The sequence below is a fragment of the Plecotus auritus genome (genome assembly GCF_963455305.1).
Source record: "Plecotus auritus genome assembly, chromosome: 14".
Taxonomy (NCBI): Eukaryota; Metazoa; Chordata; class Mammalia; order Chiroptera; family Vespertilionidae; genus Plecotus; species Plecotus auritus.
Window position 1 is genome coordinate 8,691,400 of NC_137780.1, and position 27,744 is coordinate 8,719,143.

General features: G+C 47.5%; 1 protein-coding gene across 3 annotated transcripts; it reads left to right on the forward strand.

Moving 5' to 3' along the window:
- Positions 1-27,138, forward strand: SLC30A10 (solute carrier family 30 member 10; the record flags this gene model as incomplete). Of its 3 annotated transcripts, XR_013959616.1 has the most annotated exons (5): positions 16,116-16,786; positions 17,497-17,574; positions 19,467-19,706; positions 21,478-22,340; positions 26,486-27,138. XR_013959616.1 is itself a non-coding variant. In XM_080651097.1 (4 exons), 4 exons carry the CDS (start codon positions 1-3, stop codon positions 21,975-21,977), a joined length of 1,266 nt encoding a protein of 421 aa, XP_080507223.1. In that variant the 3' UTR covers positions 21,978-23,134. The 3 variants fall into 3 exon arrangements, 2 of the variants coding, with proteins under 2 accessions (XP_080507223.1, XP_080507222.1); XM_080651097.1 differs by lacking the exons at positions 16,116-16,786; positions 26,486-27,138 and adding an exon at positions 1-448 and having other exon boundaries at positions 21,478-23,134; XM_080651096.1 differs by lacking the exon at positions 26,486-27,138 and having other exon boundaries at positions 16,113-16,786; positions 21,478-23,134.
- Positions 27,139-27,744: the final 606 nt, after the last annotated feature.

Below are 27,744 nucleotides of genomic sequence, written 5' to 3' on the forward strand. Positions count from 1 at the left end.
ATGGGCCGATACTCCGGGAGGACCTTCCGCCTGGTCTTCATGTGCGTGGTGAGCATCCTCCTGTTCGTGATGGAGCTGGCGATCGCCCACATCGGCAACTCCCTGTCCTTGGCCTCGGACGCCTTCGCCATCCTCTCCCACCTCCTGTCCATGGTCATAGGCCTGTTCAGCCTGCGGGCCAGCACCATCACACACCACAGGAAGAGCACCTTCGGCTTCCTGCGGGCCGACGTGGTGGGAGCCTTTGGCAACTCCATCTTCGCCGTGGCGCTCATGTTCAGCATCCTGGTGGAGGCCATCAAGAGGTACATCAACCCCCAGAAGACGGAGGCGGCGCTGCTGGTCCTGGCTGCTGGGATTATCGGGCTGTTCTTCAATGTGCTCAACTATGTCATCCTGGACTGTTGCTACTGCTCATCAGGCCGGCCCCCGGAGGACCCGGCCACAGGTAAACGCCTTAGGTGGGCTGGCAGTTTCCTGGGGTTCCTGGTGGATGCATTCCTGGGGGGGGGCGCTCCTCCGATGGGGCCACGGAGGGGCCTCTTGTCCCCATGACTTTGCCAAACAATCGCCTCCAGGCTGAAGTTCCCTGTGAGCAGGGTGGCAGCAGGCCACTTCCACCATGAGGGTCTGCTTTCGCTTTTGGTGACAGGGAAGGAAAAAGGGTCCAGGCAGGTAGAGAGAGATAGGGGAGGTGCTCACCGCAGCCACGGAGGGAGCGATGAGAAAGAAGGTGAACGTGGCATTGAGAACAGTCTCCTTTAATGACTTACTTCTGTTTACCCAGATATGGCCTGGCTCTGTTTGAATTTTAATAGAATGTTTTAGTGTCACCATAAAGTATGTTTAGAAAGTACTGGACTCGATAGCCAGCTCAGGCAGAGAAATGCGTGGAACAATTGGCTAGGATGGTACACTCAGGACTGTGTTCAAGGAACGTTAAGTAACATGGAGAGGGAAAAGAAGGAGATGGCCTAGTAAACTTAGTTCTTTTTTGGATGGAACTATCTGTACGTATTTCTCAATCTGTCCTGTTTGAGAAGAAGGAGAACTGTGTACGTGGATCTTTGGGGGGCTTCAGAGCGGGTACCAAACTTACTGGATCGTCGGTCAAAAGGTGGGATTTTAAATCCTGTAAGAGTACAATCAACCTAAAACAATCCACAAGATAAAGTATTAGCTAGAACCGTGTGTTTACTGCCATGAGAGGAGTTCTTTTAGAAAATACATAGAAGCTCTGGCAGAAGAGAAAATTCCAGTGCTTTTAAAAGGAGGCCTATGGTGTGAACAGAACCAGGTTCAAGGCACGGCTCTACCGCAGGGCAGTGGTCCAGTGTCATTGCCAGCCGGGCGCCCACCGTCGTGTGAGGGTCACAGGAGTAATGAGATTCCGAGGCGTTAGCTCTTAATAGGCACTTGGTAAAGAATAACGATTGTTTTTCAAAAAACCAAACAATGGCCCTAACCGGTTTGGCTCAGTGGATTGAGCGTTGGCCTGCGGACTGAAGGGTCCCAGGTTTGATCCGGTCAGGGGCATGTACCTTGGTTGCGGGCACATCTCCAGTGGGGGGTGTGCAGGAGGCAGCTGATCGAAGTTTCTCTCTCATCGATGTTTCTAGCTCTCTATCCCTCTCCCTTCCTCTCTGTAAAAAAATCAGTAAAATATATTACAAAAAAACACACAAAAAAAAAAACAATGCAAGCCTTTGATTCGGTGATAATCCAGTACTGTTGGGTTTTAATGGCTCATCTGGATTTTAAGAAATGTCAGGACTTTCCTTATTGGATGCTGGTCAGTTTTCTCTCACGAGCCGGGGCATTAACTCGCCTGGGGAACCTGAGTCTACGTTTGCATTTATTCCTGTATTCCTCCTGTCTTTGCTGCTACTGTAAGTCATGTCGGCTGGGTCCAGTCCTTTTCCTATTTCTGTCTAAAATTTCCCACTGGTGGAATGCATGTTTTGAGAGCACCTATAGTATGTGTTAAGTATAACTAGAGTCTATATCTTTATTCAAACTAAGGAATCAATCAGGGCCTGTCTTTTTAAAAAGTCAATAATTAGTTAATGTGAAACCTTATGCCTTGTTTACATCAGTCATAGAAAGAATTACTACTTGAGGTTCCACATCATAAAATCCACATATTTCATATATATATATATTTGTTGCTGACTATAAATAAAGGTGAGAAAGCTCACATCGAACAAATGCTCCTACAGACAACAGCAGAGTCACCATGACTAAACATTATGTTTTTAATTCCAGTTTGTCTTTACTCTCGACTTATCTTTCTGCACATAACAAAAACAATTTAGGCAAAGGGTTTGACTCTGGCCAGCAGGAGAATTGGTAGACAACCATAGTTCTGTTTTTATAAATTGGACTAGAGGCCCGATGCACGAAATTCGTGCAAGAGTAGGCCTTGCTTACCTCCGGCCCCGGCTTCGTCCAGAAGGACATCTGGAATGACATCTGGAAGGACGTCTTGTCTAATTAGCATATTAGCCTTTTATTATTATAGGGGATTGTTGGATAGGTCTTAGTTCGGCTTTGTGTCCATGCTAACATAACAAGAGGCTGAAGACAAATATTCCACCCTGACCATATGGGTTTCTCTTGTCTTAGTTTCAAAGCTTCTGTCTTTTTTTGAAGTGTTTGATGCTATACAGTATTCTACTTTAAATAACTAAGTGTGCCCTGCCGGTTTGGCTCAGTGGATGGTCTATGGACTGAAGGGTCCTGGGTTCGATTTCGGTCAAGGGCACATGCCTGGGTTGCGGGCTCGATCCCCAGTAGGGGGCGTGCAGGAAGCAGCTGATCAATGATACTCATCACTGATGTTTCTATCTCTCTCATCCTCTCCCTTCCTCTCTGAAATCAATAAAAACATATTTAAAAAATAAAATACCTAAGTGCAATAAGAACTACACACATCTAGCTAGTGCTTTAAGGTTCATGTTCATTTGGGCAGCCTTTGGTATTGCTGATTTTTTCTATTAGGAATCTTAGAGTATTTAAACCCCTCTGAGTAATTTTAGGATAGTTAGTTAGCTTCTTAGCATTTATTTATGTCTCAAGGTATTTATCACTTTTACCAAAACATACATTTTTTAAAATATTCTTTTAACCACCTAAAGAAGCTTACAGTAAAGAGTAAACATTTGAGTTAGATGGTCTCAAAAACTGACATTAACCCAATTTCTTTTCTTTTTTAATATATTTTATTGATTTTTTACAGAGAGGAAGGGAGAGGGACAGAGAGTTAGAAACATCGATGAGAGAGAAACATTGATCAGCTGCCTCCTGCACACTCCCTACTGGGGATGTGACCGCAACCAAGGTCTATGCCCTTGACCGGAATCAAACCTGGGAGCTTTCAGTCCACAGGCCGATGCTCTATCCACTGAGCCAAACTGGTTAGGGCACATTAACCCAATTTCAATTGTCTTCTATTCCAGGAAGAAATGTAATTAATCCATACATACTGATTGCTACTAGGAGGTTTCAAATAGGGAAAATTGATGTTGGCTTCAAAAGACTTAATGTAAATGTAGGATAAAGAACTTCTATATGTCTAGAATCCTGGCTTGAAGCATCGTGTGAAATGCCTCTCAACTAGAGAACTGTGGTATCTCCTGGTTTAGTGATTGGAGTCAGGTAATCATCATTTCTGTGAAACCTGTGGCTGGAGAGAGTTTGTGACTTAGCAAGCCTTCTGCCTCCCCTGTTTCTGTGGACGTGGACCGTGTATTTGTCCTGCTTTGTCTATCTGGTGTAGGAGTTGGTGACACCGGTTATCTTTCATGTTTGCGGTCCTAGAAAAGTAAAAAATAAGACCACCAACTTTAAGTTAAATATTAACAACACAGACTGTACACTGAGTGGCCAGATTATTATGATCTCTGAATGCAGAGATCTGGCCACTCAGTATATATATACAGTATATATTAGAGGCCCGGTGCATGAATTCATGCATGGGTGGGGTCTGGCCAGCCTGGCCAGGGGGAGGGGACATGGGTGGTTGGCCCGCCTGCCTGCTGGTTGAACTCCTGGTCCAGGGGACAATTTGCATATTAGCCTTTTATTGTATAGGATATACACTGAGTGGCCAGATTATTATGCGTTCAGAGATCATAATAATCTGGCCACTCAGTGTATATACAGTTGAGACTTTAAACATCCCTGGGACTCATGGAGTAAATTCATTGGAGAATCAGACAGACCAGACAGACATTTTTAAAAACAGCTGGGAGAGCCCAGCCGGTGGGGTTCAGTGGTTGAGGGTTGACGATTTGATCCCTGGTCAGCACGCATGCCTGGGTTGTGGGCTTGCTCCCCAGTAGGGGGTGTGCAGGAGGCAGCCCAACAATGATTCTCTCTCATCATTGATGTTTCTATCTCCTTCCCTCTCCCTTTCTGAAACCGATAAAAATATATTTAAAGAAAAAAAAAGTACACCTGGGAGAAAAGAATGTCTGGAAGGTTTGCCTGAGATGAGAGAGCCTGGAGGTTTTGGACTAATACCCAGTCAGTGTGAGTTCACCCTTGACACACAAAAATGATGGCGAAGCAGGAGCTTGGGGCTAACGTGAAGGCAACATGAAAAAAGCAAAAATTGCAAGCATGAAAGAAAAAACAAACAAAATAGATTTACAGTTCAACATGTGGGTGACTGTGTGTTATGTTTGGGGAAGGGAAGGCGGGGACCAGCATTCCTAGGATTCAGACCCTGGGAAAGAGGTGGCCCCACTATTTTCTCTCCCTGGGCTGAGGGACTAAAGTTGCTTGGAGTCTGTGCTTTTCTCCTCCTTGTTTACTTTACTTGGATTTCCTGTCTTTTTATGTATGTATTTTATTGTGGATAATTTTCCAGGCTTGGGTTTTATTTAAAATGTCACGAGTAGATCTCTCTATGCCCTTGACTTGTACCTGAACAGACACCTCGCTGTGCCTTGGCCTTTATTTAAAACCAAAGTGTGTGTGCAGCTCCGTCGGGGATAGCTCAGACTTCCCATTTGTCGAATTTATAAATGACAGATGGACATCGGAAATACCTGCTTATTTTATTATGTATGTATGTATGTATTTTTACAAAATGCCTTTCCTCCAATTTCATTTAAGTTACTTTTGTTTTGACTCCAAATCTTTTTCTTTCTTTATTAAGGTATTACATATGTGTCCTTATTCCCCCACTGCTCCCCCCCAACCCCACCCCTATCCCCTCGCTCATGCCCTCACCCCGCTGGTGTCTGTGTCCATTGGTTAGGCTTATATGCATGCATACAAGTCCTTTGGTTGATCTTTCCCCCTTACCCCCACGCTCCCCTATCTTCCCTCTGAGTTTTGACGGTCTGATCGATGCTTCTCTGTCTCTGGATCTGTTTTTGTTCATCAGTTTATGTTGCTCATTATATTCCACAAATGAGTGAGATCCTGTGATATTTATCTTTCTCTGCCTGGCTTATTTCGCTTAGCATCATGCTCTTCAGGCCCACCCATGCTGTTGCTTTCTCTCTCCGTGTCTGGTAAACACAGCACATCCTTTACCCGGGAGTGGCATTTGCCATACTCCTGCCTACTACAGTTTGTAAATTTCCATGATATTCTAGGCTCGAAATGAAAAAAAATTATATATGATTTTATTGATATTGGAGGGAGAGAAACATCGATGCGAGAGAGAAACATTGACTGGCAGCCTCCTGCATGCCCCTTACTGGGAATCGAGCCAGCCACCGGGCCATGTGCCCTGACCGGAATCAAGCCAGTGACCCTTCTGTGCATGGGACGATGCTCAATCCACTGAGCCACACCGGCCAGGGCAAGGCTCCAGATCTGTTGGTGGCACGTTCCCTGAGCTGCTTAGGCCCGTGAGTCCTGCTTCCTAAGGGGGTTCCTCGTCACTCTCCTCTTTGTCAGGGCCTGGGGGGCAGCCTCGGCAGGTTTCCCGCCTGAAGCTGTTGGGAATGTTGGACGCTTGTCGGGGGGCGCTTGTCGGGGGGCGCCTCTAGATGCTGTCTTTCCACAGCTGTGCGTCGTGGGCCTTGAGCAGCGCATCATCCTGCATCAACCTTCTATTTGGAAGCTTGGGAGATGCTTCCAGTGTTTGCCCCCTGGGTGTCCGCCTCTCGGGAAGGCTCGGTGGCCTTGTTAGCGTTGAATGGGTTAGCCCAGTTCCTTCCTCCTCCATCACACGGAAGGCTGGCCTTGCTGGTGGACTTTTCCCTTTGGCTTGGCCATTGTTTTCTGGGTCAGACATTTGTTTGCCAACGTGGATGCTGTTGTTGTGATCGCAGTGAGAGGAATGAAGTCAGTGTGTCGGGGGGCTGCCAGCAGCAGCTGCTGTCCAAACACATCTTGTCAATCTCGCCTCTCCCAGCTGGACCATCTCACTCGAAAGGCATCTCCAGCGAAAGCAAAGGTCGGAACATCGGTTGCTCTCCTCGACCACCCTCAGTGTGTCTCATTCTTCCTGCCCCTTCCTGGAGCCCTGGTCCCTTGGAACACAGGCAACCCCTCCACCCACAATAGTTGTTTTTTAGTATTTTTATTGATTTCAGAGAGGAAGGGAGAGGGAGAGAGATGGAAACATCAATGATGAGAGTCACTTATTGGCTGCCTCCTGCACGCCCCCCACTGGGGATCGAGCCCGCAACCCGGGCATGTGCCCTAGACCAGAATCGAACCCCAGACTCTTCAGTCTGCAGGCCGACGCTGTATCCACTGAGCCAAACCAGCTAGGGCCACAATAGTTGTTTTTTAATTTTTATTTTTAATCCTGACTCGAGGATATTTTTCCATTGATTTTTTAGAGAGAGCGGAAAAGAGGAGAAGAGACAGAGAGAAACATCGATGTGAGAGAGACACATGGATTGGTTGCTTCCCACATGCGCCCCAACCAGGGCTGGGGATCAAACCTGCAACCGGTATGTGCCCTTGACCGAAATCGAACCCGGGACCTTTCAGTCCACAGGCCAACGCTCTATCCACTGAGCCAAACCGGCTAGGGCCACAATAGCTGTTGTGCGGTGAAGCGCGATGAGTAATACCTTAAACGTCCATGGTAACCTTCCTAGGTTTATTCTCTCCAGTAGTTCCACATTTTACCCAAGCTGTGCCACCCTTTACAGAGTGGATTCCTGTTCCGGTTGCTGCATAGCGAACCCCCGTGAATTAGTGCTGTAAACAACAATCGTTTTATGGTATCCGGGACCCTGTGGGCCAGAATTTGGAGAGGGCGCGGTGGGCACAGCCTGTGCGCCCCACGATGTCTGAGAGCTCAGCTGGGAGGAGTCAAAGTCTGGGTGATGGGATGACAGCAGGCTGCAGCATCCGAAGGCTCCTGGTTAGAAGGCTGCTGGCTGGACCACCCACACGTGATCTCTCCGTGTGGCCTCGGGACATCACGTGTGATGGCTCAGAGTTTCCAACGTGTGTGTTGGTTTAAATAAGGTGGATGCCTCAGTGCCTTTTCAAGCCAGTGACAAGACTGCGGGGGTGGGGAGTGTCTAGCCTACAGGCCTCACTTCTGGATGGAAGGAACCTGGAGGTCACCTGTAGAAGACCATGGGGAATAGGAGGCATAGCTGTGGCCAGGTGGTAGGTACTTGACAGGCAGTGGCTCCTTCCCTTAGCTTCTGGTTATATTTATTTGATTTCAGAGAGGAAGGGAGAGAAACATCAGTGATGAGAGAGAATCATTGATTGACTTCCTCCTGCACGCCCCCTACAGGGGATTGAGCCCACCACCCGGGCATGTGCCCTTGACCAGAATCGAACGAACCTGGGACCCTTAAGTCTGCAGGCTGATGCTCTATCCACTGAGCCACACCAGCCAGGTCCTGGCTTTCATCTTCGAAAAGTCTGCACAGTCTGCCCTCCAGCTGCAGTTCAGGTCACTTCCCAGACTGATACGCTGGCTGCTCCTCAAGCCCCCTAACATCTCACCGCCTGGGCATCAGCCTCACACCCAGGATCGCGTCATCTTACTCGGGGCCTGGGCCAACGGGGCTCCGCAGGTGTAGTCCCCCGGTCCGGCTCCTTGAGTCTCCCCTCCCCCCGCAGTTCTGTGAGCTGAAGGAACAGAGGACCCGCTGTCCACACACCCAGCGTACAGTGGCCGGACAGACACGGGAGCTTTGGAGTATTCACAGTTTTAAGGGGGTGATTTTTTATACTTCCTGGATCTGGCTTCCTGTGGTGGTGGTGGTGCAACGGGGTGGGGGTGGGGGGCGGGCGCGGGGCGGAGGTGGGGGGAGGGGGCCATTCCAGATCTCAGGCAGCTGTTTGGCAACTTGCCTTCCTGTCTCGGGTAATGTGTCTGTATCCCAGCCCCTGATCTGATCTAATCTAATCTCTTTAAGAATATTTCCTGGGTTGCAGGTTTGATCCCCAGCCCCAGTTGGGGGGTGTGTGGGAGTGTGGTTGACAACCAATCGATGTGTCTCCCCACATTGATGTTTCTCTCTCCCTTTCCCTCCCTTCCATTATCTCTAAAAACACAATGGAAAAAATTCCATAGATGAGGATTAACAACAACAAAATAACATTTAAGTATGTGAACATTTCCTTCACTATCCCTTTCTCCCTTCCCCCTCCCCCCTCCCTGCCTCCCTCTCTTCCTTTTTTCCTTCCTCCTTTTCTCCCTTGCTCCCTCCCTTCATTCCTTTCTGTCTTGCATCCCCCTAGCCTCAGGAAAACTAACTCTTCCTCCAGCTCCATCTGTCTGTTGCTTCTGACTACAAACTGCTCTCTCCCTCTCCTCATTTTCTTTGCACAGTTAAGACCAAAGCGTATAGTAAAACCCAGTCTTAAAAACTCGCACTCGCCCTAACCAGTTTGGCTCAGTGGATAGAGCGTCGCCCTGCGGACTGAAAGGTCCCAGGTTCGATTCAGGTCAAAGGCATGTACCTTGGTTGCGGGCACATCCCCAGTAGGGGGTGTGCAGGAGGCAGCTGATTGATGTCTCTCTCATCGATGTTTCTAACTCTCTATCCCTCTCCCTTCCTCTCTGTAAAAAATCAATAAAATATATTAAAAAAAAAAAAACAAAAAAAAAACCTCGCACTCACGGAGGCCTGTTAAAACAGCCCTCTCTCTGGAACACCCCCCACTCTTCTGAAGGGAGTACAGAGGAATTGCTCGCTATGATCTGCCAAGGTCAAAATACTGCCTGGCTCACACTGAGATAGACATACGGCTGAGGTGTTTCCCGAGGTAGAGATCAGACCCATGCAGCAGAAAAGGTATTCAAAGATACAACAGAAGATTCATTCTGAACTAAATGGAGATAAAAGTCTACCAATCAAAAGGGAAAACGGATGTGGAGCGGTCGATGCATACAAACTGGAAAACTTTCTGGGGCCTTCAAACCCGCAGCTCGTGGCCTGGTCTTACTGGAAGCCTCAATCTCCATGTGTTACTTTGGCCTCTAGCTTCTCACCTTTATCTTCTCAAGGTTCTTGCCAACTCACCAGTGTGTTAGGGCCTTAGGGACTCATAAATAACACAGGGTGGGGCAGAAGTGGGTCGGCAGTAGTTTGTATTGAAGCATCCATCTTATATAAATACTGCTGTTTGAAATTTTAACCCTGCTATTTGGCTTCTGTAAATTCTTGCTTGCTAAGACTACTCCCACTTCAGAGAGGCCATTAAACCTTCCCCAGACGAGGTTATCAGTGCTGGCGCCAGGCCAGGCCTCTGGTTGAGGTCTCTAGGCCCCAGCACATACGGGCTCTTTAAGAACTTGCACAAGGGGCCGGAAACACCCCATATTTGGGAGACAAAGAAGGTAAAAACATATAAATAGGGAAAATTCCTGCATGTCGGGGCTCAGAATTTGAGAGACATTTTCCTCTGGACCCACGCGTAATAAATGTAACTCCATCTCTCTAAGTATTGCTTTGTTCTTCTTCGGTTTTCTGTAACATTATGGAAAATAATGCAAAAATAAATAAATTATAACAATACAAGAATAAACTCCGGGTTTCACATGCTCACAACTGCAAACCTCCTTCGCTCCCCCCTGTACTCTTTTCTTACTCTCTGGCGCTTGGAAGCCATGGATAGGTAAGATCTAGATGCCCTCTGAACATAAAATGTCAGCTTTATGACAGATACTGAAGGCTGTGGCTTAGAGCTTTTTATAATGCTCTTTTAAAATATACATATTTTAATCTATTTCAGAGAGAGAGATAGAAACATCAATGATGAGAGAGTCATGGATCGGCTGCCTCCTGCATGCCTCCCACTGGGGATCAAGCCCACAACCCGGGCATGTGCCCTGACCAGGAATCGAACCATGACCTCTTGGTTCATAGGTCAATGCTCAACCACTGGACCATGCCGGCCGGGCAGCCAAGAACTTTTCAATAGTCCATCCCAGAATTACATTCACCCAGCCCCAGGCCTCCCTGCACAGGGCCCAGCTGCCCCATCTGGTTGCCCTCATGTACACACAGATCAGGAGTTCAGGGCTCTGTGGGAAGCACATCTGGAAAAAAAGAAACCCTAGAACAGTGGTCGGCAAACCGCGGCTCGCGAGCCACATGCGGCTCTTTGGCCCCTTGAGTGTGGCTCTTCCACAAAATACCACGGCCTGGGCGAGTCTATTTTGAAGAAGTGGCATTAGAAGAAGTTTAAGTTTAAAAAATTTGGCTCTCAAAAGAAATTTCAATCGCTGTACTGTTGATATTTGGCTCTGTTGACTAGTGAGTTTGCCGACCACTGGCCTAGAAGAATTGCGCTCCACTCTCTCTCTCCCAGGCTCACGAACCTGAGCAGTTACCCTGCCTCTCAATTGTCTGGGAAGTGACAGCAAGAAGCCAGGCAGGTTGCTCCTATAGAGGTGCCCGAGGAGAAATAAATGGGAGCTTGCAGAGCGGAGTGGAGGGTCTCCTTCACATACACACAAAACTGACCTGGGTCCAAGCCGGTTTGGCTCAGTGGATGGAGCGTTGGCCTGTGGACTAAAGGGTCCCGGGTGGGATTACAGTCAAGGGCACATGCCAGGGTTGTGGACTTGATCCCCTGTAGGGGGCATGCAGGATGCAGTCAATCAATGAATCTCTCCCATCATTGATTTTTCTATTTCTCACTCTCCCTCTCTGAAATCAATAAAAATATATTTATTTAAAAAAGTGAATTTAGCAAAGTCAAAAGGTTAATATTAAAAATCATTTAGATTCTTATACACTAGCAACAAGTAACTGGAAAATAAAGTGAAAATACCAATTGCATGCATTTTTGATAGAAGTTTGTACAATGTTTATGTAGTAATTTGACCCACTACACATACCCATACTCTTTGACTTAGTATTTCTAGGAATTTGTTCTCCAAAAAGTGAAATGAGCCGAAACCGGTTTGGCTCAGTGGATAGAGCGTCGGCCTGCGGACTGAAAGGTCCCAGGTTCGATTCCGGTCAAGGGCACGTACCTTGGTTGCGGGCACATCCCCAGTAGGAGGTGTGCAGGAGGCAGCTGATCGATGTTTCTCTCTCATCGATGTTTCTAGCTCTCTATCCCTCTCCTCTCTCTTCCTCTCTGTAAAAAATAAAAAAATATATATATTAAAAAAAAAAGCATTCAAAAAGTGAAATGATATATGCACAAGGATACACATATACTATGGATTCTTTACTACATAATCAATCACAATAGTGACCACAATGATGAAAAAATACAAGAGGATTAAAATGAAAATGAAATATCCACCCATGGACATGAGGGCTGCTTAAATAAACTGTAAATCTCTACTACCACATAGCAAAAGCAGGAGGAAAGAATGAGGCAATCCTATGAGGACCACCCTGCCAGGGTTTCATAATTACGAGGATAACAGTGCCTTTTATCTGTCCATCTGTTTGTTTTTGTTACTCCTCACCTGAGGATATTTTTCCATTGATTTTTAGGGAGAGTGGAAGAGAGAGGGAAAGACAGAGAGAAACTCAATGGGAGAGAAATACATTGATTGGTTGCCTCCTGCAGGAGCCCTGAACAGGGGCGGGGCTGGGGAAGAGCCTCCAACCAAGGTACATGCCCTTGACTGGAGTCAAACCTGGGACCCTCTGGTCCACAGGCCGACGCTCTATCCACTGAGCCAAACTGGCTAGGGTGCTCCTGACTTTAAGAATGGCCCACAGCCCTAACCGGTTTGGCTCAATGGATAGAGCGTCGGCCTGTGGACTGAAGGGTCCCGGGTTCGATTCCGGTCAAGGGCATGTACCTTGGTTTCGGGCACATCCCCAGTAGGGGGTGTGCAAGAGGCATCTGATTGATGTTTCTCTCTCATTGATGTTTCTAACTCTCTATCCCTCTCCCTTCCTCTCTGTAAAAAAAAAAACAAAAAAAAAAAAAAGAAAGAGACAAGAATGGCCCACAGCCCTAGCCAGTTTGGCTCAGTGAATAAAGCGTCAGCCTGCAGATTGAAGGGTTAAGGGCACATGCCCAGGTTGCGGGCTCGATCCCCAGTAGGGGGGCGTGCAGGAGGTAGCTGATCCATGATTCTCTCTCATCATTGATGCTTCTGTCTCTCTCCCTCTCCTTTCCTCTCTGAAATCAATAAAAACATATTAAAAACAAAAGAAGTCAGCAGCTAGGCCCTGGGCAGGGCATGGAAGACACAGCTCCCTCCTGTGGTCCCCCAGCCACTGGCTTTCTAGTTTCCTCAAGGCCCTCCTGGGGCCGTGACATCATTCCTGTTTTCTGCCCAGGTACCTTTCTGCTGACCTCAGGCTTTTCTTTCAGTTGTGAACGAAGAAGAATGCCATCAGCAGGGGATGCTTGAGCCTCACAGTCCCGCCTTTCCCCTAAGGCTTCCTCTCTCCTTTGACTGTCCTGCTAGCTGTCCCGCTGCATGTGTGGGAGGTTTCTGAGTCGGAAGACAGTGAGAGGCAGAAAGGGGGAAGTGGGCGGTGCCTGGTTCACCTCTTCCTGTTTGAGATTAGTGTGCCACCTGTGACTCCACGGTAATTCTCTGACACATGTGCTGTCATAACACTAACATGCTAATGATAATGCGGGGACCTCTGGACCTCTACCCTTCCTTTCTCCCGCCCAGGCTCTTTCTCCTCAGCCTGCACCTTCGTTTTCTTCCTGTCGGCTTTTTTTTTTTTTTTGTAAATAAGCAGCTAGCATGTATTGAGTGCCTCTTATGTGCCAGTTGCTGTTATAATCACTTTACCACTATTAACCCAATTAATCCTATTACTTATTCTCTCTCTCCTTTTTATTTTTTATTTTTGCAGTGAAGACTAAAACTTTACAGCTCAATTGGGATACAGCACAGCTGTGAGGTGGCAGGGGTGGGGGGGGTGGGGGGGTGGGACCAGGCCCCTCTGGGGCTCTGCTCCTGGCCAGCCTGCTTTGCATTGTGCAGGTAGGCGGGTAGGCTCTGAGCCGTGACCCTCTGCTCTGGTTTGCTCCAAGGAGACATCTCCAGCCTGGTTTCAGCTCAGCAAGGGAGTGACAGTCTTCACTCCTTGGTGGAAAGTGTACTCCCAGAGCCCGAGCGTGGAGCTGGCTTTTATGGACAAAAGTCCATGCTCCTGGTCCCTGATTGGTCAGTCACCATGCAAATGAGGACTCCAAATTCCTGCAGTTTGATTGGTCCAAAAGGCAATGTCCTGATTGGTCAGACTAGAGCTGCTCTGATTAGTTGAAGCTGTGGAAATCAGATTGGATGGGGAAAGCCCCAGTCCTATTGGTTGAAATAGGATTTCCAGAACTTTTTCATAAGGGGCTGGCTCAGATCCAGAAACACAGTGCAGGCTGTTCAGTGCAGGCTTCTCCTTGAAGTGCAGTTTGCATGAATGGCTGGTTGGCTCTGTTATTGGGGGGATGAGGGGGTTGTTTTTGACTTTGAGCCCAGTTAGCCAGCAGGAGCCCTTCTTAGTAGGTGTCTCCTTTGTCAGGGTTCACACTTTCTTATTTTGTTCAATGTCTTTCTCACCCTCTTTAGAGTGTAAGATCCATGAGGACAGGGTTTTTGTCTGTTTGGTTCATTACAATAACCTCTGCTCCTAGATATTTACTCCCGTTTAATAGCAATGAAAACTGGCTCAGATACTTCAGAGTCTTGTACCAGGCTACACAGCTCCAAAATGTTCATCTTTTTCTTTTAAATTATTGATCATTTTAATACTGATTTTTAGAGAATGCTCTACATAGCCCATTTCCTCAAGTTCTCCTGCAGGGTTATTTTCTTGGAGGTGGGGCGGGGGGGATGCTTAGCCCTGATTGGAGGCTTACCTGGTAAAAGGTGAGGCCCTCAGATCAAGGCTGGTTTAGCACAGAGAGCTTTAAAAAACAAGACTGTGCCCTGGCTGTTTGGCTCAGTGGCTAGAGCGTTGGCCTGCGGACTGAAGGGTCCCAGGTTCGATTCCAGTCGGGGGCACATGCCCGGGTTGTGAGCTCCATCTCCAGCTGGGAGTGTGCAGGAGGCAGCCGATCAATGATTCTCTCTCAGCATTGATGTTTCTCTCTCTCTCTCCCTTCCTCTCTGAAATCAATAAAAATATATTTAAAAAAAACCAAAAAACAAACAAAAACAAGACTGTGCTTTCCAAGGCTGAGGCAGTGAGTGGGGCTAGAATAAAAACGTTCTGCTAATGCATTCTGTGCTTTCTTCATTTCCAAGCCAAAACGCAATGTGTTTTTTGCAGGAATGGTTCAAGCTCAGGGGTTGGGGACTGGGGAGAGAGAATAGAAATGGCCAGACTTCACCTTCAGATCCTTTTTGGAATGAGACAAGTTGATACAAACCAATAAAGAAAACCACAAGGGCTCCCCCACCTCACTCCCTAAACTGCCAGAGCAAGCACCCTTTTGTCTGTTTGGTTCACTGCCGTAGCCTCTCCGAAGGTCCCTTTCCCGGGCCTCCCGCAGTCCTGGGGTGGGACGGTCCTCTTTAGGATAACTTTTACTTGGAACAGATCCTTTTGTCAACACCAAAGACTCTGTTTGGAATAAACCTTCATGGAGGTCCGCCCATTGACCTGTGAGCGTCAGGTCGTGCTGTGAGGGACAGGTGGGGTGAGCGGAACATTCTCTCCAGCGGAGAATGGTACAAGCACACAGCGCAGCCCTGTCCTGGTTCTCTGGGGGCCAAGGGCCCTGTGCCTCCCACGGAGATCTTGGGTTCAGGGTGCTGGGTGGCAGAGCCACACTTACAAAAGGGACGGGTGCTGTCCCCCAGGGCTGTTTGTAGTTCACCTGGGAGAGGCGGCCTCGTGAATGAAGATCCTAAAGAGGGGTGAGGCCTTAGCGGGTTTGGCTCAGTGAATAGAGCGACGGCCTGCGGACTGAAGGGTCCCGGGTTCGATTCTGGTCAAGGTCACATGCCCGGGTTGTGGGCTCGATCCCCAGTAGGGGGCGTGCAGGAGGCAGCCGACCCATGATTCTCTCTCATCATTAATGTTTCTATCTCACCCTCTCCCTTCCTCTCTGAAATCTCTCTCTATATCTATCTATCTATCTATCAAGAGGGGTGAGGGGGTGGGGGAGTGACTGTGCCAAGAGGGGGTGACAGAAATGGTAATGTGCCCTTTATGAGGGCTGTGAGCAAGCAGAGAGGATAAGATGAGTGAGGGATCAGATCAAACCTCACCAAACAGGAAGCGCCCTGGAGGGCAGGGTTGGCCAGCTGGGTGCCCTGGCCTTCCCCGGTTAATGAGGAATCTAATGCCAGCGGCTGGTGTCTGGGCACGTAGGCCGAGGAGGCCACGTCCAGGACAGCGATCACACCCAGCAGTCCAGGCCCTTATCGCTGAGGGTCAACAGTCAGGCTTCGGTGCTGGAAAGGGCCTGGAGAAGCCAGTGGGTGGTTGGGTGGATCCTACCGGCTTGGGGCCAGGACTGGGGGTCTGGGGGAAGTGACATCCAGGCACGCGCCCTCTTCTCTGCAGCTCCCTGCTGTGCCCAGCTCTGTCCCGGAGGGACAGACATCGGCCGTGGCAGCCCGCCAAGGGACGGGAGGGAGGGGGAAAGGCCACAGCCGAGGCGGCGTGCGGTCTCTGTAGATACGGCCGCCGCCCGGCCCCCTCCTTTAGACTCTGGCCGCGGGGACCCAGCACGCAGCTCCGCCTTATAAAGAGTCGGGCGCAGGGCAGGGCGGCGGGAACCCGAGGCGGTGCGGGCTCCGCGGGGTCGGGGGCGCCACCTGTCGCGGCGCGGGGCCGGGCGGGCGCCGTGCGCGCTGCGGAGAACATGGGCCGCTACTCGGGCAAGACGTGCCGCCTGCTCTCCATGCTGGTGCTCACCGTGGTGTTCTTCGTGGCCGAGCTGGTGTCGGGCTACCTGGGCAACTCGATCGCGCTCATCTCCGACTCGTTCAACATGCTGTCGGACCTGATCTCGCTGTGCGTGGGGCTGGGCACCGGCTACCTGGCGCGCCGTGCGCGGCGGGGCCCCCGCGCCACCTTTGGCTACGCGCGCGCCGAGGCGGTGGGCGCGCTCAGCAACGCCGTCTTCCTCACCGCCCTCTGCTTCACCATCTTCGTGGAGGCGGCGCTGCGCCTGGCGCGGCCCGAGCGCATCGACGACCCCGAGCTGGTGCTCATCGTGGGCGCCCTGGGGCTGGCGGTCAACGTGGTGGGGCTGCTGGTCTTCCAGGACTGCAGCGCCTGGTCCGCCTGCTGCCGCCGCCGCCGCCGCCCCCCGCCGCCCGGGGCCCAGGGAACTTGGGGGGGCCCGCAGGGAGCCGTCCGCGCAGCCCCCAGCCCGGACTCTGGCGTCAGCCTGCGCGTGGGAAAGACCGCGGAGAAGGGGGCGACTGTGTTCGCGAACGTAGCAGGTGCCTTTCGGGTGCATCCTCCGCCTTGCCCTCCCCATCGCCCCATCACGCGGTCCCCTCCCCCTCTCCCCTCGCCTCTTTCCCTTCCTCTGGGCTTAAAAAGAAATGCATTTCCTCTGCAGTCCGCTCCAGCCCTCTAAGGCTAAGCCAACATTTCCCCACGATTTCTTGTAATGCCCAGGACGTCTGTTTTTCTCCTGGATCCGTGGGTCCGCTTTGCATGTATTCCCTCCCCCTCGTCCTTCCTGTACAGTATTGATTGATTGTGTTGGAAATTAGTTATTATTGGGCAGCAGCTATCACGCCCCACCCCTCCCCCTTCTTCAGATGGGAGCTGCCCTTTTCCCTCTCCCCCCCCTTTTGCCCATCCTTCCGTTCCCGTGGGAGTGATGGGTTTTGGGGTGGAGATGGGTTTCCCCACTTGCCTCTTTGCGTTACAATTGTTTAGAAGTGTGAATGAGTCCAAAGGTGGATCCCAAGGCTTATGTCAAGGCCAGCAGGGCCTGTTCCTGGCTCTGAGCCTCCGTGTGTGCGTGTGTGTGCGTGCCTGTGCGTGTGTGTGTGTGTGTGTGTGTGTGTGTACAGGTGTGTGTGTGGGGGGGTCAGATAAGCTAGGAGGAATTTGAAATAACAAGCCTTTTTTTTGAGACCATTGGTTCTTTTTGTTTGTAGAACTTATACACAACACAAGGTTTCTTCTTTGAATGCAGGTGATCCCCTGAACATCCAGCATGAGCCGGAGGAGCCGATGAGAAAGGAGAAGAAGTCGGAAGCCCTGAATATCAGAGGTAGGGTTGACCTTGGGCGGATTGGAAAGCCCCTCAGCGCTACACCTGGTCTGCGCTGGTCTCTTCAATTTCTGTCCGCCTCTGAGCCGGTTAGAAAGCGGGCAGGCTGCGTGCGTAGACTCTGACCCGGCTCTTGCCTCACCACCACATCGATTGGGAGGGAGACGCTCATTGCTAACCACTGACCCTTGCTCCTTGAGACCCGCCCCAGCGCTGCCTGCTCAAGAGCTTCCCAGATGGGTGACATGCTCCCATTTCTCTTGATTTTGCCCACCTGTGGGCATTGCTAACCTAAAATGCAGCCCAGTCTCACTGAGTGTCATTTTGATAAGGTGCGAAGTGGGTAGGTGGGCAGCTATCCACCGTGGCATTGCTGAACGACCCTCATGGCCTCCGTTATTTCTGCCAAAAACCTGCTTCTGTGATGGGTCTGTTGACTCCCTTGAATCGCCACTTCCAGGTCCAAAGTGGGGGTTCTGGGGAGACAGGTGGAAGGCACATCCCTAACATTTCTCCTACCAAGAGCTCAAGGTCACAGCGCTGGGCCAAGGTCAGCCCTGGAGGTTCAGAGGTGAATTTCTCACCGGGCACCAACATCTTGTCTTTCCAACTTTTCAGACAATGACTGTTTTGCTTTGGGTCAATGCCCAACCTTGATTTTGAGAATTTCAACAAATACCATGCTACCTTTTACTTTCAGGTGGTTTGGGGAAGACGAGGGCTTAGATGGAAATAATATAAAGAAAAATTAATAATCCAGGAAACGTCTGTATTTTTGAGAGTCTCACACCGGTTTTACAAAGTGATACCCAGGATGGATCTATAGGGAAGATCAGAAAATAACAACATGTGAGCTCCTAAAAACTCTAAATGAATTAGTTTTAGAAATTTAACTACAACAGAGGAATTTTTTTTGATATTTAATTATCTAGTTTTTATTTTTATTTTTAAAAATATATATTTTATTGATTTTTTACAGAGAGGAAGGAAGAGGGATAGAGAGTTAGAAACATCAATGAGAGAGAAACATCAATCAGCTGCCTCCTGCACACCTCCTACTGGGGATGTGCCCAGAACCAAGGTACATGCCCTTGACCAGAATTGAACCTGGGACCCTTCAGTCCGCAGGCCGATGCTCTATCCACTGAGCCAAACCGGTTAGGGCTAGTTTTTATTTGATTATGAAATTAACTAAGGGGAAGTTCTTAGAGTAGAACAGGATATATAGACATTTCTAAATAATAAATTAACATTTTTAAGCTGTGTAGTCTTACACCCATAGAGTCAACCAATGATGATGAAGGCTTTAAGCTTATTCAATAGTTTTGGGGTTTGAAATGATATATGACTTAGTGACATGATTTTGTTCTGGACAATAGATAATCTGCTCTTCTCAGGAGTTGGGAAAGTTTCTTTTAAGATCTTTAGTCCCTCACCCACTATTTTTATTATTTTTTAATTTTTAAAAATGTTATTTTCCAACTACAGTTTACAGTCAATATTATTTCGTATTAGTTTCAGGTGTACAGCAGTGTGGTTAGGCAATCGTATACAACAACAGGAGAGTTTCTAAAGAACTTGGTGGGGAGTCTTTTTGGAAAGAGCATCTGTAATAAAAAAAAATCACTATCCTTTTATTTATCTTTCTTGTTTTAGGTTCAGTTTAAAAAACAGATATTGTAGGTTTTTAATTTTTGAGTTCGCCATCACATCGCTTTAACTCTCTGAAATCACTAAAAATATATTTAAAAAAAACTGAGTCCATCCTGCCGTTCCTACCCAAAAGAAGACAAATAGCAACAGATCTTCACAGGCTTGGGGCCCCGAGCACGGAGCGTCACGTGGCCCCTGAACTTGGATGTGTGCATTAGGGGTCTTGCTTTCTTCGGCAGGTGTGCTTTTGCACGTGATGGGCGACGCCCTGGGGTCGGTGGTGGTGGTGATCACGGCCATCATCTTCTATGTGCTGCCCCTGGGCCAGGAGGACCCCTGCAACTGGCAATGCTACATTGACCCCAGCCTGACCATCGTCATGGTGATCATCATTTTGTCGTCTGCCTTCCCACTCATCAAGGAGACCGCCATCATTCTGTTGCAGATGGTCCCCAAAGGGGTCAACGTGGAAGAGCTGAGTAAGTCAGACGGGTCTGATCTAGAACCACTGTCCACTTCCTGTTCTTCAGGCCAAAGGGCCCGTGTTATTTCAGAGCAGTGTTTGCTGCCATATCCTCAATTATTCCTATCAGCGGTAGAGACATCCCTCGTCCCTTGGAGCTTAGTGAGATGAATCACAGCTCCAGGAACCAAAGGTCCTTTGCAGCCTCTGATTCTGTGACTTACCTGCACATTTTAAAAATATATATTTTGGCCCTAACCAGTTTTGCTCAGTGGATAGAGCGTCGGCCTGCGGACTGAAGGGTCCCGGGTTTGATTCCGGTCAAGGGCATGTACCTTGGTTGCGGGCACATCTCCAGTGGGGGGTGTGCAGGAGGCAGCTGATTGATGTTTCTCTCTCATCGATGTTTCTACCTCTCTATCCCTCTCCCTTCCTCTCTGTAAAAAATCAATAAAATATATAGATTTTAGAGAGAAAGGGAGAGGGAGAGGGAGCTAAAACATCAATGATGAGAAAGAATCATTGATCTGCTGCCTCTTTTTTTTTTAATATATTTTATTGATATTTTACAGAGAGGAAAGGAGAGGGATAGAAAGCTAGAAACATCGATGAGAGAGAAACATCGATCAGCTGCCTCCTGCACACCTCCCACTGGGGATGTGCCCGCAACCAAGGTACATGCCCTTGACCGGAATCAAACCCGGGACCCTTCAGTCCGCAGGCCGACGCTCTATCCACTGAGCCAAACCGGTTTTGGCGATCTGCTGCCTCTTGTAGGATTGGGGATTGAGCCCACAACCTGGGCATGTGCCCTGACCAGGGAATCGAACCGTGACCTCGATGCTCAACCACTGAGCCACACCAGCTGGGCTCACCTGCACATTTTTTGAGAATGTAGTGCTCAGGCAATACCTGTTCCTGGACTTACCTGGGCTACTTACCTTCATGTCAAAGATTTATTTTCATCCAAATAAGGTGAACTCCATTTTTATTCTCCCCATTCTAAAACCATGAATCTCTTGTGTTCTAGATCCTGCTTTCAGGTTGATTTAAAAAAAAATTTTTTTAAATTGATTTTTAGAGAAGGGGGGGGAGTGAAGGAGAGAGAGAGAAACATCGATGTGAAAGAGAAACATCGCTCCGCTGCCTCCTGCACGCCCCTTACTGGGAATCGATGCCTGCAACCCAGGCATGTGCCCTGACCTGGAATCAAACTGGCAACCTTTTGGTGCATGGGACGACACCGTCACCTGAGCCACACTGGCCAGGGCACCCTGGGCATTTTTTCCTTGTTCTTAAACTTATTTTCTTGAATTGCCTTTTATGGCCTAAAAATGTTTGGTAGAGCCGAAACCGGTTTGGCTCAGTGGATAGAGCGTCAGCCTGCGGACTGAAAGGTCCCAGGTTCGATTCCGGTCAAGGGCACGTCACTTGGTTGCGGGCACATCCCCAGTGGGAGGTGTGCAAGAGGCAGCTGGTCGATGTTTCTCTCTCATTGAAGTTTCTAACTCTCTATCCCTCTCCCTTCCTCTCTGTGAAAAATCAATAAAATATATTAAAAAGAAATGTTTGGTAGAGGAATTCCAAGAGGAGAAAGATGATGGGGCAATGTACTTGTATAGCTGAGTAGATGAGGCTATTTTTCTTCCTGTTATTCTTAGTAAATACATCATTTTGGTGAGAATGCTTAAAGGGACCCCCCTCACCCCTACCCCCCGCCCCTGCAGTAGTTCCATGTTTCCGTTCTAGCTCTCACCTGAGCTGTCGCTTGCTCTTCCCTGTCCTAGTGAGTAAGCTCGCAGCCGTGCCGGACATCAGCAGTGTTCATGAAGTGCATATCTGGGAACTTATAAGTGGGAAGACCATTGCCACCCTGCACATCAAGTACCAGAAGGACAGGGGGTATCAGGACGCCAGCCGGAAAATTCGAGAAATCTTCCACATGGCGGGAATCCACAACGTGACCATCCAGTGTGAGGGCGTGGACTCGCCGGAGCCCTTGGAGCAGAACGACACGCTGTCCCTCTGCAGCTCCCCCTGCATCTCCAAGGGCTGTGCCAAGCACCTGTGCTGTCCCCCCCGGGCACTGCCCCTGGCCCACGTCAATGGCTGTGCTGAGCACAACGGCTGTCCCCCTCTAGACATGTACCAAAGCCAAGGCCTCGGGAGACCAGAAATCTCGGCAGTGGCGATTGACGTTTCTCTGGATGTCCGTGTGCATGACCATGGACAAGCTTTCACCAGAACTCAGGAGGACCAGTGTGATGGCAACAGCACGCATTTTTAACCCGGTCCCGCATAAGCAGACTGCATAGGCGAGGCACTGGGGACCTACAGCTTGGCTTGTGGGAACAGCCCTGTGGGTTGTAGGCACTGACCAGACCCACGGTGTCCAGCCTGTGGTCAGTGAGGGGTTGGCTGTACGGGATGTTCATTGCTCCTGTCTGTTAACTTTTATGTGACTGAGAAGGTAACCATTACGTGATCCTGGAGGTCTCATGGTGCTCTTCCAGAGTTTTCGTTTGCTCATGGATTTTCTGAAGCCAACCTCACTGGTATGTGTAGAAGGCTGGCACTCAGTGACTGTGTGGACACGGGACTCAAAGTCATTTTTGTTTTACACCGATTAGAGCTTCCAGCTGACTCTCAGGTGAGCTCATTGCCAAGTATATCGTACAAACTTAAGAGCCATAATGGCTGTTTTTGTTGTTTTTTTTTTTTTCCCATTCCACTGGAAGATTATAAAAGAGGAAGAATACTCTTGTCACTGCAGCAATTTTTTCTTTGCATTATTTTTGAATAAATGTAAAATGGATACCTATTAAGGTAGAGACCACTTTCAGAACATGAGGAAAAGTGCAGTTTAGGAGGGGGGCGGGGGGCAGGAAGAAAATGCTCTTGGGGCATTTCATTTTGTGAGGTGGAAAGGAAATGAATGTTTCTGCTGTGAACTGGGCGTTTCAAATGTTTAAAAATATAAAATATTTTCCTTTTTTTCACTTGGAAATATAGGAATATTTCTACTTAAGTATGACACAAGTGTTTTCATACTGTCTTTGAGATTCAGTCCATTGGGACTGCTTTCATTTATTTACTTAATAATGAGTTACTTATTTGTCCAAATTTCCTTTGAGTCTTTTTTTTTTTTTTTTTTAAATACGATCACATTAATCTATGAGGCATTTACCAGGAGTAAAATGAGCATTTCCGGGTAGAAGAATATATAATATTCTGTATTCATTCCTGCACCCGAATTAAGCTAGGTTGATTTTTCTTTAATTAGACATATTTTAAAAAATTTATTACAATTGCCAACTAATAACTTAATGGAAAAGTATATGGAAATGAGAAGGAATTTCATTGCTGACTTTACCAAATGTGTTTTGAGGAGCTTAAACTTTTATGTGCCTGACCCGTGTTACCAAGTTCAAATACATTTATTAGACTCTGATTTGGATCCATAACTATAACCGACCTGTGTTAGAATTGGAGAAGCATCTGCCTAGCATTTAACACATAATTCAGGCAGAATACTTTCATCAGAAAAGTCTGAAAATAGGTTGGAGAAAATGGGAGGTACCTCACAAGAAAACTAGAATCTTCTTTGATGGGTTGCAAAGTTGACTGAAAATGAACCCCTCTGAGGCCCTAAGCATTGAGTCCTGCACGGTATTCATCAGAAATGCTGGGTTGGTAACAGAAAAAGCACTCACATTTCACAGCACAAACATCACTGATTAACAATAATAATAATAATAAATTGCAAGGCTAAAATAAGTAAGCATCTATCCTCAATAGGGGATAAGAATAGTTTTATTCCTTGAAAATCTATTATCTGAGTTTAAATTGGCCATGAGTTAGGTGAATTAGAAAAATACCTAAATATGTTTTATCTCTAGGAGTTTATTGGACTAGGGCCCAGTGGTCAGCAAACTCATTAGTCAACAGAGCCAAATATCAACAGTACAATGATTGAAATTTCTTTTGAGAGCCAAATTTTTTAAACTTAAACTTCTAATGCCACTTCTTCAAAATAGACTTGCCCAGGCCGTGGTATTTTGTGGAAGAGCCACACTCAAGGGACCAAAGAGCCGCATGTGGCTCACGAGCTGCAGTTTGCTGACCAGGGGACTAGGCTATATATGCTTATTGCTAAAAAGAAAAAAAGGGGGGGATATATGACATCCTTTTATTTTTAATATTAAAAGTGTGGCAGGGGGATGTGAGGGCGATCTGGCTGCGACATCTGTCACCCCATTGATCGCCAGGGTTGATTTGGCTGATCTGGCTGGCTAGGCGGGTGTCCCCCTCCTCCCTCACCGATCCATGTGCGTCCCTCCCGAAAAGTGTGGCAGGGACTCACACAAAACAGGGGCTTTTGAAACTCACCATGGTGATGTGTGGATCCAGTTCTCCTGGATAAATGTTATTTGAAAGGCCCGTCTGGAGCCAGAGAAGAAATTTGTCTCTTCCTCCCAAACTTGAAGGTTTAATTTGATTTCAGGTTACTCCGCTTTTATTAAAAGGGAAAAATGATCATTTTCTAACTTTTGCGCTACTGACCACAGGAATGCATGTTTATTTTCTGGAAGGGAAAAGACACTTAATTACAGTCTCATTAAGTCTAACCTCAGGAAAGTATCTTATGAACATAGCAAATTATGCAGAAGCCGATGTGACATAATACCGTTGTAAGACATTTTGACTGAGTGCATTTAATAATGTCCAAGCAAGCTAAGCAAGTGCAATATATTTTTTTAAAGAATATTTTATTGATTTTTTTACAGAGAGGAAGGGAGAGAGAGCTAGAAACATCGATGAGAGAGAAACATCAATCAGCTGCCTCCTGCACACCCACTACTGGGGATGTGCCCACAACCAAGGTACATGCCCTTGACCGGAATCCAACCTGGGACCCTTGAGTCCGCAGGCCGACGCTCTATCTACTGAGCCAAACCGGTTAGGGCGGCGCAAGTGCAATATCTGTGTGACGGGGTTCGGTGCATTACTTACCATCTCAGGCCCTGTGGCGCCTGCTGTGGGTGTTTTACCCTAGGCCTTCAGTTGTCCTGCACTTTAATTCTTCCCAGGAAATGCCAAGGGCTTCTTTCTCCCTTTGAATCAGCCCCTGCTTGGTGGCAGTAGCAGGTGATAAACAGTGGATTTAAACAACTCTGTTTTCATCTTTGAGATGAAAATAAATACTGTCACTCAGTTTAGTGTCCCTGTGTACTTAGGTGAATTCCAGAATATTCTGTCTCCCTTTTTTTCAGAACTGGAAATGATTTTTTAAAAAGTCTAGGGCATCGTCTGTGTGCGGTCAGCCTGCATGCTAGCCTGGAGGATGCAGGGATGACGTTTTGCATTGCCCCTCTGTCCTTCTAGTATTTCTCCAAAAAGAGTTCTTTCCACAGAATTTCAGCACAGCTGCAGGAAGTACGACATCCACTTTTATTTTCCAACTTTCCATTTGTTTTTGAAAATAGAGCTTAATTTAAAAAATATATATATTTTATTGATTTTTTACAGAGAGGAAGGGAGAGGGATAGAGAGTTAGAAACATCAATGAGAGAGAGACATCGATCAGCTGCCTCCTGCACACTCCCTACTGGGGATGTGCCTGCAACCAAGGTACATGCCCTTGACCGGAATCGAACCTGGGGCCTTTCAGTCCACAGGCCGACGCTCTATATCCACTGAGCCAAACCGGTTAGGGCAGCTTAATTTTTTTTTTTTTTTAATGATAATTGGCCATCGTGAATATCCATAGGGCTACCAGGCTCCATTGCTGATGGGAAAAAATGTATTATCCCTCTAAATTTTTTTTGATAAAATATCAATAAAATAGAGAAACATTGTTTGAAGAGCAATTAAAGATATTCTCCATATTTAGTTACTTTTTTTTACCCACCAGCTAACTGAATTCTAGTTGGAGTAAATCAGAACTTCAGTAGGAATGGGTGCTTTGAAACTCAAAGAGTTTACTGAGGTCGATTGTGGATTATAATCCAGCAGCTGCCCTTTGGGTCTGCTTTTCTTTCTTCTTTTTTTTTTTTTTTTAAAAAAGTATGTTTTATTGATTTTTTTACAGAGAGGAAGGGAGAGGGATAGAGAGTCAGAAACATCAATGAGAGAGAAACATCGATCAGCCGCCTCCTACAAACCTCTCATTGGGGATGTGCCTGCAACCAAGGTACATACATGCCCTTGACCGGAATCGAGCCTGGGACCCCTCAGTCTGCAGGCCGACGCTCTATCCACTGAGCCACACCGGTCAGGGCTGGGTCTGCCTTTCTCAGTCTAGGCTTTGCTGCGGGTTGACCTGGCTGATTCCCTGTTGTGTGCGCCTATCTTGTGCATTGCAGAATCTTAGCAGCTTCCCTGGCCTCACCCACAACATGATAGTATCACCTCCCCCCACCCCCACTGGACAACCAACAATTCTCCAGACATTGCCACATGTCCCCTGGGCGGGGGGTGGGGGGGATGGCCCTCGGGTTCTGAACCACTGACTCAATCTAAGGGTGCTAGAAGGATATTGTTCACAAAAACCCTGCCAACCCCCAATAATTCTTGTAATATAATCAATTCTGCAGAACCCTCTCTTTCAGAATATATTGTAAAAGATGAGATCAAACTATTTATAAAAATTATAATTTATAAATATTATAATTTATAAAAATTATAAGTTATAAGAATTATAATTTATAAGAATTATAATCATGCCATCTCTTCATACGAACTTTAGATATTTAAAGAAAAAAATATGATTTGTACAAAAATTTGATTGTATAGATCCGTCACTACGACGTGGAATGAAATGAAGAAAAAAGCATTGCTCTCACTTGTCTGTGAAGATCTCTTCAACTCGTGAATATTCTCAGCCTGATGCACCCCATACAAAGTGGCATCCAATAATATCAGACCATTGGGTCTTTGGGGTCAAGGTGCCTAATTCTCCGCCAGTTTTTTAAAAATACACATATTTTTATTGATTTCAGAGAGGAAGGGAGAGGGAGAGAGAGATAGAAACATCAGTGATGAGAGACAGTCACTGATTGGCTGCCTTCTGCACGCCCCTTACTGGGGATCAAGCCTGCAACCTGGGCCTGTGCCCTTGACCAGAATTGAACCCAGGACCCTTTAGTCCACAGGCCAATGCTCTATCCACTTAGCCAAACCGGCTAGGGCTCTCCACCCGTTTTAAACTTCATGCTGTTTCTGGTTATTGGTCCCTGACAAACAACTTTGCATTCCAATGGGAATAATCCAACAAGGAGGATGCTTTTTTTTAGTACCCACGACAAATTCAAGTTTTTATCCTTTATGGCTCACTTAACCCTTTGTCAAATCCTATCCATTTTTCCCCCAGAGGACAAAATGCATTTCCAGCTTTGAAAGTATCCTGCCTTTAAATGTATCTCCACACTTTTGCAATTGAAGGCTGCAAAAAAAGGAAAAAAAAAGAAAAAAGAAAAAAAAGAGGGGGGCGGGGGGCTGGTTGGGAAAAAAATGGGAAAGCATGACCTGCTTTGTGTTTGGAATTTAGGCTGAGGAATGTCACTGACCCATTGTCAGGTCGATTGCCATCGTAGCCCTGATACATGGTCACCTATTTGTGCCTCTCGGTATATTTGCATGTGAGTAGCCCCAGGAATGAAGTAGGAATTGAATCAGGAAATTGGCTGCTCAATTGGAACTTGCCTCAAACCGTAACCCTCATGTAATCTAAATGTTCTTATGAATTGGGAGTTTATGCAGATGTATCGTTTTCTGGAGCGTCCCTTTTTAGGTGTTTTATTCTGGACCTTTTTGTTTACACGGAACTTGCTTGAATGTTGCTAGATGGATGGGCCTTCTCTGCTTGGTCCAAAGCCAGGCCGGAGACTGGGTACCTGCTTTGCATCCTAATGGGAATAATCCAACAAGGACGAGAATGTTTTTCCTGGGAGAGCGACCCCCTCCGGGACGTCTCAAGTTATGTTACAGTATTGTGGAGTTTTGTTGCTTCAAGTCTTCCCTCTGTCCCCACAGGCGATGTTTGCCACAGTGTA